At 36.2% G+C, this 14,647-nt stretch overlaps 2 protein-coding genes across 12 annotated transcripts in view; one reads left to right on the forward strand and one right to left on the reverse strand.

Moving 5' to 3' along the window:
• Positions 1-13,002, forward strand: part of LOC145973141 (thyrotroph embryonic factor) — a 66,907-nt gene extending 53,905 nt beyond the window's left edge. For 3 of the 11 annotated variants that reach the window (XM_083102364.1, XM_083102366.1, XM_083102359.1), the window contains 5 exons: positions 6,633-6,778; positions 8,029-8,266; positions 8,789-8,937; positions 9,091-9,228; positions 9,357-13,002. In XM_083102364.1, the coding sequence (XP_082958490.1) occupies positions 6,633-6,778; positions 8,029-8,266; positions 8,789-8,937; positions 9,091-9,228; positions 9,357-9,614 (929 nt within the window). In that variant the 3' untranslated portion in view covers positions 9,615-13,002. The remainder of the gene's footprint in view (positions 1-6,632; positions 6,779-8,028; positions 8,267-8,788; positions 8,938-9,090; positions 9,229-9,356) is intronic. The other 8 variants (XM_083102369.1, XM_083102365.1, XM_083102368.1 and 5 more) reach the window with 7 other exon arrangements.
• The window catches only part of LOC145973151 (uncharacterized), a 174,525-nt gene that overhangs the window by 135,325 nt on the left and 24,553 nt on the right, over positions 1-14,647 (reverse strand). The window lies entirely within an intron of this gene.

Here is a 14,647-nt window from a genome sequence, read left to right on the forward strand (position 1 = left end):
TTATTCGATCATTAATTCGATAATTTCGCGTGTATCACTTTTATCGGGAAACGCAATGATTATTTTATTGCTTGCGTTTTATTAATGAAATACATCGTTTCTCTTAACGCTAAAGGCGACGATGATCTGACACATTATTGATCGCTATAATCGGTTTAGCCATTTGACCGCTACACGCACGTTCACACCGCTGCATGCACGTGTGCGACCTTTCAGATTTTTGCACGTGAGAATTCAAAGGATTCTTTAATGTCTTTAATGGTTTCGCAGATAATCGCCTGTTGCACTTTTCATGAGGTTATGAATACATGTGTATCATATTATGTGACACTCTCTCTTTATATCTATAACATTTATTATTTCATATTATTACTATATTTAATATTATAACATGTACACATACACAAAATATTCTCACATTCATTTTTTCGTTTATTTATTTTTTATTCTCTTTCGTCTTCGCGCATTTATGTGCGAGTCAGATCGAAGAAATAATTTCTTGTAATCCAAATCGTTCGCGCGCAGAGAATCAAATTCAATGGATAAAATTACTCAAGATCGTGCTTTCTGGTATCCGGTGAAAATTGTGAGAGAAAATTATGAGTCATTTTGGTCGCGCCTAAAAAATAACGATAATAACGAGGTCGCGTCCAAACTAGAGATAACGTCGCGTATGGTGGAAATCTAAGAAAATATACGAGACTCCCAGACTGTAAGTCTCGCTTGCATTTTCACGAGGCGCTTCTCCATGCAACGGCTTAGAGATAAGGCCGATAAACGTATGCGCCATTGTGCAAAGCCGACGCAGCAAGGCGGTAGGTTAACTTTCTAGGAAACACGTCTTTTGGTCGCCTAGAACGTAGGTGTGTTTTATTTATACGAGTGAAGAGTCACGCCGAACGAGGAAATGTCCTTTGTTGAGAAAATGTCGCTATATGGGAAATTCGTGATGGGAAAGGCCTGTATAAACAGCATAATAACAATACAATATGATTATAGGCGCTATATGTAGCGCACGCATAAACATATAATTTCGGGATGAAAATAATAATTATGTTACGCGCGCGGCAGATACAATTATTCATCGTGTTACAAAGACGTAGTGTGTGACGTCTTTCGCCGTAATTTCTTTCTCTTTCCGTGTGTAATCATCATATGCGCCAGCGCGCGCCTATAATTAGAGAAGACCGAAGCTAATTAGAGCGTGCTCGAAAGGAGAAAGTGTTTCTAGAAGGAAGGAAGAAAAAGAAACGATTGCCTCGCTTCCGGCATTCCGATGATACTCATTGCGCGAATACTTTAATGCTACGGATTAATTGCCTCGAGAGAGAGAGAGAGAGAGAGAGAGAGAGAGAGAAAGAGAGAAGTTATCTAAATTTGATAAAACTATTCATATTCTTTCTTTTATGATGTATGAAAGAAGGAAGACATGGACGGAAGAGCAAAGCAGTCGGTTGTGATAACGAGCTACTCCGAATTTTCATCCGTGCAATTTCACCGCACGATATATCGGGTGTACCTCACAATTGCGGGCAGGGTGTACCAAGCCTGCATCTAATAGAATCTAAGTTAATGCCGGTTATATAAGCCGTACGTCAAAAGGGATGATAGCGGCTTACCGCACGCACAAATCATCCGAGTACTGACAACGCGCGGCGCGAGATTTACAGATCGTAAGTCAAGTTCCTCTCGTTTATCGCGTATTCCGCGTCGCGTTGCCTTTTGATTTTCCTTTCCGAGTATAGTTGACCGCAAGAAAGTGCTGTCTCAGAACTCGACATTCTGCTCGTCGACCATCCACCGAGTTTATTTTCCTTCACAGAGGATCGATAAAGACTATAATTAAATTATATGGAATAAATTATGTAACTTTAAAAATCTATTTTAAATTTCTCTCGAGTCCTTTGATTTTTTTTTATTTCTTTGATGTATCTGCAAATAGTATTTTCTTTCAAAATTTAAAATTAATCTCTCAAAAATGTAGAAAATAATCATATTATAAAAAATTAACATGTATGTTTTTTGAAAAAATTATTTCACGATTCCAGTTGATAGAATTCCATCTTTTGAAATCTGAATCTGATTAGCTTGGCTGTGGTGAAATGTTTATAATGTTATAAACGACTATCTCGCGATTTCAATCGCGGAAATAGATCGCAATGATGGAGTCGCGACGGCAGCGAAGTCGACGATGGCTAAACAATCGCATTTGTTTAGAGAAGGTTTCCTGCGGCCTTGGTTAATGGTTATTTTGGACCGGGCAGCCTATCCCACGAGCTATTGTGTCGTAGACTCGATTGATTGAGAAAGGTTTATCGACGGCGTGTCCATTGTAGCAGGGAACCATTGCTCTTTGTGGTACAATCGACGTTTCCAGCTTCATCTCAAACTAACGAGCTCGGAATGAAAGTTTATAACATCGCATCTAAATCGATAGCGTATCAAAGCGTATCTTCACGCAAGCGAATCGATCTCCACCTCGATTTTCTAAAACGTTCGAGCCCAGCCATCGTTTATGGCACTGCTAAAATGAATTGGTACTCTGAGAGAAGTACATTTAGGCGTTGACGAGTTACAGTCATTATATCGAGAGTTTCTCGAGAAAGAAGACAGGAGTGTGGCCAGAAAAAACATTCGCGAGACACCCTTGCGTGTTCACCTGCCCAGACATTCGCGTGTCGTCGATTACATAAACGAGGAACGATATTGGACGGCGACTTTGGGAAAAAAAGAATAAGAGCAAGAACGATTTCCGAACTCGACTATACATCCTTCAGCGAATCCATGAATATTGCTGCGCGACGAAAGGCAAATTGTTTAAAAAGATAGCAAGATCGAGAAAGTCGAGGAGTGAAACTGAAATTTTGAGTCGCGAGCAATGATGTAACGTGCGTTCGCGAAAATCGATAAACTCGCGACGACAGATATAGATGTGCGGTAGACCATAGCGATGCGGTTTTGTCACCTTCACCGTAAGCGTAATCTTAAGAGCGAATTGCCAAGGCGACTATCTAAATAACGAAGCAATTTTCCGCTCGTATTGCAACGGGTTTATTGTTTTCAACATTTCAGCAGCGTTTAAGTCTCGACGATTTATTAGCCGATCTATCATTCCCGCGGATTGCCGAGAGATCGTCGCGAGGAGAGACGTGGTAAATTTCTTTTTCAATGTCACGTTTGTGTAATAGCTACACACCTCGGAGAATCTAACGTTCTTACGCATCTCATCAAGACTCTGATTTTCTATTTGATGATTTTTATTTCGCACGAAATATTGGCAAGTGAACGTTATATATCCGTTAACTTAAATGAAAAATTATTTTACTGTCATGTACTATAGTTCAGTATATAAATATTTCCAAGTCAAGAAGTGGAACATGTGCGATATAAGCGTGTTTATGTCCGCTGTAATTAACTTCGTTATCTTCGCGACTTTTATCTATTGGTGCAATTAACAAAATGCAACTGTCTTGACCGCGTTAGAGACTAATTCGCGTTGCACGTTTGCGCAAATAAACGTTAGTAATGTCAATGAAACTTTCAAGTCTCTTACATATCTTGATGTTTAATAGTCGTATAATTATTATTTACATCTACAATTATTTCTTATATGATTACTTAACATATATGTAGATAAATTTATTAAATGTGCAAATAGGAATTATTATTAAATATGAAGGTGGAAATATACGGTAAAATTACTTGTAATTTATAAAATAATAATTAATTTCTCTTACGAATAAAATCACCAAGAATTAAATAACGCATTTATTTAACATTCTTTTTTTAATTTATAATTACATACACACACATATTCTGGTAAGATATAATAACGCGCAATAATTAATACGTAAATTGTTATTAACTCTTGTATAAATAAATGCGATTTATTTTCATCTCTATCTCTTCGAAAGCGCTATAATTAATATAATATTAATATTAATTAGAAAAATTAATAAATCAAACAGAATTTAAGTAAAACGAAGGAAAGTGAACGAAAAAATAAATCAGACTTTTTGACGATGTAGAACGATTAAATAAGCAAAATAAACAATTTCATTGAATATGTATTAATTTAAATGTAATCTGCCTTGGGTTCGCGTTACAAAAATAAATCGTTTACATAAATACTAAGCATATAAAGTTTGCGAAAAAGAATGATTCTAGGATACGCATACTCGCGCCGAGTCTGCATAGAAATTGCATGTTTCCGCTACCGCGTGCATAGTGATAGTAGTTGCCTCCTATTGCCAAGGGTCGACCATTGTAAACAAACGAGGGACAAATGGGGACGCGAGCACAAGAGAGAGAGTGAGAAAGAGAGAGAAAGAGACGGACAGAGAGTACGGAAATGCAGTTCTCGGTGAATGAATGGATAAAATCAGGAAGATACCCCCCCGATCCCCCGCCACGATTACATCGTACCCGACGCGCCATCGAACGAGACACGCTGTCCCTCCCCCTTCCCTCTTCCTGCCCGTTCTCTCGACGGTGCTGTCCCGCAACACGAGATTAATTTCGCGGAGCTAGTCGGTCGGCCGACGAGTCAGCCTTGAACCAAATTACGGACTGCCGTTGTTTAGTTGTTTAGCCAGCGTACACGCTGCATAGAAATCTCGGTCGGAAGCACCTAAGGTGACGCTACGAGAGCAGCAATAGGCGCGGCTCGATCGCGATCTCGCTCCCCTTGTTCCTCTCGGATCGATGCTTGTCATCGATTATTTTCGATCAAAGGGTCTTCAGTTTACCATACTCTCGTTAAAATCGAAAAGATATCTCGATAAGCGACAACTCGTCAATCTAGTCAAGAATCTTGTTAGCTTTTTGAAAAAGAAAAGTTTCATGTCGCGTATCCTAATCCATCGCGATGTTGCACAAATGTATATTTGCACACTTGTCGCGACAGGACGCGGTATTGTGAGTGTAGCCTTGAATTTACAGGCACGACTGCAACAATAGTTGAATAGAGCGCATTGGCACGCCAGAAACCGCAAACCTCGGCGAAGCGTATGCGCGAGAGCGAAGCTGATATTCCGTGAACTGAAGCGAAAAGGTAGCGAGGTGGCGAGAATTAGCATACCGTCGAATGAAGTTACTTCACACTCTACGAGGATATTTTTACTCGACGTATAGCTCGAAAAAAAATGTATAGTTTGACAGATTTTTTCGAACCGAACGGAATCGCTTGACAACTTGTACTCGAAATCTATGAATTTTATTCATTTCTCGTAGCATATTTTTATCACTGTCGTTCACAGTTGTGTTTGCTACCAAATATAGTTAGCGATTGCCATTATTAATGCCATTATTAAATATTATAGATTATTGATATCGTTATAATTATCATCATCATCATCATCATCATCATCATCACTATAATTATTATCGTCATCATAACGTCATCTTTGTTATTTCCATTCGATGTCTCAGCAATTAACACACATCATAACGTGACAAAGCATGTTCTCATAGCCTTGACAGCCGACCCGAACACTCCCCAGACTCTCGAAGTAGAAACACGAATCTAAGTGATCAAACAATTTTGTCAAATCTTATTCACGCAAAGTTGAAAAATACACACGACGTATTTCATGATTATTTTTTCGATGCAACTATTAATAACTAAATGCAGTTATCAAGAATAATTTATATAATAATATCCTGAAAGAACAAAAGGATAAAGAGAAAAACAAGAAAAGAAGATGAAAGATGATGGTTCTGGTTAGCTAACTATTTTTGGATGAGCATCTTCAAGGCTGCCGACTATCTTTATACTCTTCTTCCTCGTTTTTTCCGCGAAGAATTTCAGAATCAGATGTAAGAAATGTGATAAAAAATTGATACAACGGCAACATTGTCGATTAAATAATATAAAACTCAGATATATTTTTAAGAAATATTCATAATCATATTTTTTACAAAATGCTTATTAGATTTCAAAAATTCTTCTATAAATATAATTCGTATAATTCTCGGTAATATTTAGCATGGATTTATAAACTCGTTCTTCTTTGTAAAGGAATACTAAAGATATAGAAGGAATGCTAAAAACAAATCTGCAAGATGTGTAAAATTAAAAATCGTCATTACATTGCAGAACAAATCTCCAATTTTAGGAAAAAAGTATATCATATACCGGAAGAGTTTTGGGAAAGAATTACAAAAGCAAAAGAATAATGCAGAGTCTACAGACTGCTATCAATAGCTTAGTATACTATGTGTCAGCATTTATCGTTAAAAGTTTTTAACGGTATATCGTGAATTCTTCTGCGTGATTTAAATACTCATGTTAACGTAATTTCTTGCAAAAGTAGAACAACAGATTTTTACATAAAATGCCGATCTTATTCGTAAAAATAAAAAGTTAGTGGCTTAAAAATTGTGACATCCTTTCATTCTTTTCAAAAAGATACCATCAAATTTATGCAGTAAAAAAATAATATCTCACTAATTATGTATATAACCAATCTATTTGACAAGTTTTGATATTTTTACATTATTTATGAGTGTGTGTGTATGTGCGCCTCATTTATGTTGTCCGAATTTATTTTCTACATTTTATGAGATACTGTATTATATATAATTAAAATTAAATATCGTTAGAATTAATAGCATTGAAATTGAATTTTCAGGGAAACAGGGCAAAGATGGACCAGAGGAAAAGAAGGATGCCGATGGCGAACTTTGGGGCAACGTGGAAGCGCAGGCCGCCTTCCTCGGGCCAACTCTCTGGGACAAAAGTCTGCCCTATGATGCCGACCTGAAGGTATTAAATCATGTATGTATAAAGGTGCGACACGGTAAGCCTTCAATTTGGCTGAATTTAACCCCAAAATTCCGAAAATTGAAAACGAAACTGATTGTTTGTTATAATCTTGACTTGATCTATTAACTATTTATTGATGACTATCTAATGATGTCCATGTTCTTTTCAAACTTATGTTCACCATTTACACGGATATTTTTGATGCGTTCAGATTACTTGCGTGGATCTATAAGATTTTCTCTAAATATCGTCAGTTTCGAAGATGTAGTTTGTGAACTTCATGTATATCCCGGAAATTGTTGTATGTGTATACGCTACGTAATAGAATGTAGAAACCAATGTAGCGGACCACTGCATCGCCCCGTTGTAACACTTACTCCGTTATAATTCGCTTTCCTGGATCGAGAAACCGGGAAGCCGAATATTAAGCCGCTATGCAATCGTGACGATAGCGGCCGCTTTCTCCGTTATGCTTCGGCGGAATCGAGAAGAGAAGTTTCGGCTATTCTTTGCTATTTTTCCCATTATTATCTTTAGCAAAATTATCTAAATAATTGAAAAAATTAAAGTTAAAAAATTATGATTTTTTAAATTCTCGAATAACAAAAAATTTATCTATCTCATAAACAATAATGTTTTTTACAATTTCAATTAGATGTAACATTATGTAAATGTTTTAATTTATGTTGCCTTAATTTATCAAAATATTTCAATGATTAAATCATTTGTTTGCAAAATATGAATAACGCAAATTTCGGAAAAGCATGAAATTCTTTATAAACCTTTCGCCAACTTTCACCATTTGCATTCCTTTCGTTGCGACACGCCGCTTAAATTTCGATAAAGAAATACAGCAAAATCGCAAACGTGCAAAATAACGGAGAATGCGAAAATATTTTTCACAAAAAAGTATTGCAATTTTTGTTCATTGCTGTCACAAAAGTTTCTAATGATACCATGTATTTTTTTCGAAAAATGATAACACATATTACACAGAATGTAGGCAATTTTCCCATTCGTATTAATTTTTTATAAATCTTATCTTTAAAGTATTTAGGCAAAATTATCCAAGTGTGCATTTTAATAGACAATTCTCAATTCTTAAAGTTAATGTAAAAAACATCGTTGAATTCTCGTTAATCATAGTACCGATTTAAAATCTATCCAAACTTATCTAGGAATGTAAGATATAGGCCCTGCTTAAAATTGATAAAATTCCGAGAAGCCATCTCGGAAATAACATCTCGAATTATTGTTAATAGTACGTCGATCTCGACGAGTTTCTTTCCGAAAACGGTATTCCCGTCGACGGCGTGGCTGGTGGTGGACAAGGTGCCATGCAGGGTAGCCAGCTCCATAAAATCAACAATACCGAGGCCGCCGGACATCAGGGACCAGCGGGTCTCCACTTGGAACCAGTCACTAAACGCGAGAGGTCACCATCGCCGAGCGAATGCTGTTCGCCAGACACCCTGAACCCACCCTCTCCCGCGGATTCCAGTAAGTAAAAAATTTGCTCTCTTATTGTTCTCTCGTCGTAGCCGTCGCTCGCGATATCGAGATCCTGAGAAGTGTTCATGCGACTTCATACGAGTATATATAATTCAAAAAAATATATTTATATATTTTTTGCATAATTTTTAATATTTTTTGTTACGTATTATTAATTTATTTATTGTATATATCTAGAAGACTTCTGAGAAGAATGAATATGCTTGATAATATATATAAAATTAAGAAAAATAAAATTAATTGCACGAGCATAAAATAAGTGAGGGATGACAGAAAGTCGTAACGTTTGTATCGAAAGTAAACAAAGTTACCATATAAATAGAGTGATGGAAGAAAAGTATAGCGAAACGAGATACTGATGTAATCATAATTCTTAAAAAGGGAGAAAGAAAAAAGAAAAGAAATACACGCTATCTCAGAATCTGTATCGCGATAACGTGCTTGTCGAGTACACGAAAGCAAATGTAGACTAACGTCGACATTGTCGATTGTTCCTCTTCCGCGCGATAGATTCCGAGGACTCGTCACGAATACAATATGGCTTGTCTCTTGTAGCGCTCTCGATGGCCTCATCGGGGCGAGACTTCGATCCACGTACCCGGGCCTTCTCCGACGAGGAGCTCAAACCTCAACCTATGATCAAGAAATCGCGGAAACAGGTGAGCTTCCATTGGCGCTATTATTTCGTTGTTCATATCAATGTTTTCCCGATAAATTAGAATTCGCATCTCGAACGATACGTTTCTCGCGACATAATTGGATACGAACATTCTTATATTCTCTTTCTCTCTCGCTTCCGTTTGCGGCCGCAGTTCGTTCCGGATGACTTGAAGGATGACAAATACTGGGCGCGTCGTAGGAAGAACAACATGGCAGCGAAACGATCGCGAGACGCGCGCCGCATGAAGGAGAACCAGATAGCACTCAGGGCCGGCTTCCTCGAGAAAGAGGTGAGTTTTCTCACGGAAATTCGAAACTACGGTGTCTCTCTTCGCTGGCTCTTTCATTGAAGTGGAAAAAAATAAGATTACTTCAACTGTTTCCGAATAATAAACTACTCTTATCAATTTGTCTACAGTTCCTTTTTTTCCGCAAATACCCAATGAAGAATCAAAATGCAACATTCATCGTTCTCATGCACATACAAGAGAAAGATTTAATCGAATCTTCACTTCTCGCTTCATTTGCAGAACATGGGTCTGCGACAGGAGCTGGACCGGTTAAAAAACGAGAACATGTTGCTGCGCGACAAACTGAGCAAGTACACGGACGTCTAACATCCCGTCCTCGGTCATGCATCAGCTCGAGCGATACACGAAGAAAGAGAGAGACATAAAGAGAAAAAGACAGAGACAGAAAGAGAGAGAGAGAAACAGAGAAAGAGAGAAGAAAAACACGAGGGTGTATAACACCAGCTGCAACCCCCTCGCTTATAGTCGCAGCACATAGCAGTCTTCGCGTCTTTACGGAGAAGCCAAGAGAATGCAGAGCACATTGACGAATATACCAACTACCCGACTGCCGCCGTCCTAGAGAGCCGACAAATGAAAAATCTTTGAAGACACCTTTATTTTCTATCTTTCTCTCCTCTCCTCTTTCTCGCTCTCTCTCTCTTTCTTACTTTCGCGAATAAAAATCTTGTCGAGTCCTCGCTCCTTGTCCCGCTCTAGAGGAACCTCCTTCTCTTGTAAATAGTTATATGTATAGTTAGATTATATACACACACACATATACAAATACACGTACATACATTTGCGTGCGCGCGTTATATATGGATATATATATATATATATATATATAAATAAAATATATATATACACATACATATACATACATACATACACGAATATCTGCATCTGAGGAAGGAGATCATAATGTCACATAAATTCGCGGATGCAGCGTTCGACGAGATACGCCGATTTCGCGACCAGCCGAGTTCTCTAAATTCTTATTGTATCATATTCCAAAGAAATTGAATTGCGACGAGAATCAGCTGTCTAATAACGCATAAAATTCGAGATCGTACCCCTTATTCGGCGACGAAAAAGCGAATCTCGTCGGCGTTAAGCACTGCCACACGTAAAAGAGCTATATCGTTTAAATCGACATGGAGCGGAGGCGAGCGAAGGCTGGGTGAATACGACGCTTTTCCGCGCACGGATTAATTATCCTGGTTCTCCGAGAATGCGTTAATTACTGTAGCGTATCCCACGTGGTGATGGTACACAAGTGATTCTAGTTGTTTTAATCGTAAGATAGATGATATATACGTGTTTTGTTTCTTTCAACGCTTCTTTTCTTTCTCTCTTTCTCTCTCTTTCTTTCCCTCTCTTTCTTTCATTTATTCGCTCACTATCGATCTACCTATCTATCTCTATTTTAGCGTGTAGGGAACCAATCCGGCCACGCGAGGAGTGCGCGAAAGGCGTCGCGACGCGACTCCATTCTTTTCTTCTTTCGTAAAATCGCCCAACGTCGGCGGCTCGGGATGCGAACAATGAACGGGCCCATCCCAAGATATCCTTCTGCCGCGTAGCGAACAAATTTTGTACAGGATGCCCTCTTGTAAAATATATTTTAAGATGCATCGAGTCATCCTGACAAGCGACGGTTACGCGCTGTATCTTTGATAGACTTCAACGCGGGGCTGGAAAGAGAGAGTGAATGGAATGAAACGTATTGTGTCCGACGATCGAATCGCGTAGTCTCTAAAACAGATAACTGCGTGCATCGTCGACGTTAATCGTAGGCGTCGTCGTAAGTAAAAAGAAAAAAATTTTACATGTTACACGACACGAGAATACGAACCATCGTGTGCTTAAACGCAAGCTAGTTGCACAGGTTCGCGTGTGCACTGGCTCCTTCCCGCCCCTCTTCTCTTTTTAAGTTTTTAGATGTTTATTTTTCTATCACCGTAAGAGAGCTCGGTGACGGTGATCGAGAGAGCAAAAAACCGACTAGGAGACATGCGCTTTTTTTGCGAAACAATTATATAATGAGAATCTATATTGTACAGAATCTATATTGATCAATGCGAGATCGAGAACAATATCTGGAACGGGAACTAATTCTTCTCGTTGCAAAATTTAATGATAAAAATCGAAAATATACCGTACGTTTCAAACATTTACAGCAGCGTGAATTCGGCAATTGAAATAACGAGCGGAATTTGTAATCTAATCGCTATTAATTTTGAGAGTAATTATACAAATGACGGGATGACACTTTCAGTTTCGTTTGACGTTTGGATGTACCGGTGATACGTAATGGCCTTGTTTTCCTCTCATACGATGCACAAGCGCGAAACGCGAACGTTTTGTACATATATCCTTTTATTGGCCAGGAGGATAAAACAGATCGTATGAGATTTCAATTCGACTTCGCGTTTGATCGACGGCGAACTCGCTTTAGATATCGCAGGATATGATGATTTCGCGCGCAAAAATATACCGTTTTATTCTCGTTATCCTCGTTCTTTGGAGCGTATTATAGATATTCATTTACTATTCATTTACTATATTATTTATCATATATATTTTTACTATACATGTTCGTTATATACGTATAAAATTGTATACGTAATTTTATCGGAGTGTAGAATTTATTTTATAGATATATATATGTAATATAGATCATTGTACGTTCATGCGCGAACACATTGATCTCATTGTTGATTGATGATTTATCGTCATTAAAATGATTTGCCGAAAGTCGCGCGCGAAATCATTTCATCACAATTCTCCACGATTGCCTTGCACATTTTGACAGAGAATATACTGCGCATATATGACGATGAATTCAACAAGCGATAAATTATTGAATCGATAACTTGCGTCGACAGATTTAGCGAATGTCTTCACCGATCTTCAGGATCGTATATAATTTCGGTAGCGGCACAAAATTTTACTTTTCAGAAATCGTTATATCGTAAATTAGCATTATCTGATAAGATAATCATTGCATGGCTTTTAATTCCGACGCAATGAGTTAAAGAGAAGAAATTAGTATGATATTGCGGCGTGTGAAAGCGTAATAGCGAGAATGAAATTTCGCGTTTGATTGTATACGAAATTTCTCACGTCATTCTTATAAAGGATATATCGTAGATTGCAAAGAAATTATTTTAATTATTTGCAATATCTACTTGAAGATTAACGCGAGCCAATATCAAGTTCGTGCGATATGTGTTCTGCTTTTTACGCATGCTCGTCATCATTAAGGGCAATAAGAAATTTTGAAAGAGAGAAAAACGATTTTTTTTTGATACGTACATTTATACATAAAATACGATTTTTAAGTATCTAAAATAATTTTTTGTCATGAGCAGGAAACAAGATATTAGTATAAATTGAATTTATTTTCCTATCACACACCGGCCCGGCGCCATTAATGATGCTGAATGTGCGATATGATGTGGATCTCGGCACAAGTTACTGGCCTATAAAAAGCGCATTAGCATGATTGACACTGCAATCCGATGATAGTAATAAATAAAATAGTAGAAAGTTATATATAGCAAGCGCGACAGACGCGGCCGCCGGCTTTGCTCCAAATAGAATGGTAAGAAAATGAGATAGAGGACACCGCCGCGTCTTCGATATAAATAATCGTCCGATCCATTTAAACAAAATATGGAAAACATGAAAAGAATTAGATATGACCACCAACATAAGAAACCTATTGTATCACATTTCGAGAAATATATGTATTTGTTATTGTTTTAATTGAATCCTACGGTTGTACACCATATCCTATTTTTCCATATATATATGTATGTATGTATGTATGTGTATATATATATATATATATATATATATATCTTTATTTTCTTAATGATTTTACTAAACAATTTTAATATACCTTAATATATACTTTAATATACCTTATGACACATGGTGTCATATGATATAGTTTCTTTAATTACAAAATATTTTATATATATATATGTATATATGTATTGAAGCGTAATTATTAGATTTTTGATCGATATTTAATGACAAAAGTGTAATATTTCTAATATCGAGCAGATTTAATTTATATTTTTCAAGACTTAGTATTTAATTTCGTTACATAAGTATTGTTTATATTGCTGCTTCAAAATTTTCAACATCTGTTAAAAACATATTTGAATGATACGATACCTAAACACAAAAAGATCAAAATGACATCTTAAAGACGTCTAAAAACACTAAGATGTTTTAAGTCGTTTTTAGACGCCTTTTAGAGATGTGTTGTTTGGACATATACTGGGCAATATTTATTATTTATTATTATTTATATAGCATGTTTCATTCACTGAGTCCCTCTAATCTAATTTTGTTTATCATTACATAGCAAGAAATCATATAGTGTATTCAATAGCTCAAAACGTTTTCAGTACGTATCAGAGAAGTGTTAAAGATATACTATGTATATAAAGTATTATTACTAACATTAAATTAATTGCGATCGTCGCTTATTAAATTTGACAAGTGAAAAAAATCATTAACAATATGAGCAATTTTCTATCTATTACTTATACTTTAATTCCCTTTTCGATGCGTTTAACAAGATATTTTTCATCTAAAATTAAATCTCCGACAATATCGTCCAATATTATAATTGGCAATATTATATTTTATTAGTCTTATAAATAACTTAAAATAAAGACCACATCGTTTTTAACATTCGTCAAAGTCGAAAAAACTTTTCTTGTCAATAATAATCATTGTTCTTGTCATATCTTAAGAAGTCAAATATTTTATAAATTTGATAATGTAAAATGTTAATACACAATTTTTGAGAATAAAAAGTTTCCAAAATGAAATTCTGAAATATAATATAGCAAAAAGGAACAGAAATAAAAAAAAACGTAATATTATTATGGCTTCAAAAAAGAAAATCGATTTTTGTTCATGAAGAAAAAATTGAGAAAAAAATTATGAAAAATTATTATTTTTAATAATGCATTAAATTGTTATATATTTTGTATTTTAGGATTAAACATTCATTTTGTTCATGTAAAACCAAATTCTTAAAAAAAAAAAAAAACATGTACCAGCATTGTGCTTACACAAGTGGTTCAGTTCAATTATAGAATTTTATGATTTTATACCAACATGGACTACACTAGTCTTAAACAAGGATATCTTATATGAAATGATAATACCATCCTTGCCTGGATTTGGTTTCTCTACATCTACCGTTTCACACATGTATATGAGCACGATTTTACAAGATCTTATGTTCAAACTCAGTTATAAGAAGTTTGACATTCAAGATGGAAATTCGTTTACCTATTGTGTTATGCCTCGAGTTCCACATGCGTAAGTTTATTTTTCAAAGATTATTAATATTAAATTTTGATGTCTTTCAATTTAAAAAATTATA

Source organism: Camponotus vicinus, unplaced genomic scaffold (assembly GCF_025532165.1).
Source record: "Camponotus vicinus isolate PSW18456_S1 unplaced genomic scaffold, iyCamVici1.0 SCAF_6, whole genome shotgun sequence".
NCBI classification, from domain to species: Eukaryota; Metazoa; Arthropoda; class Insecta; order Hymenoptera; family Formicidae; genus Camponotus; species Camponotus vicinus.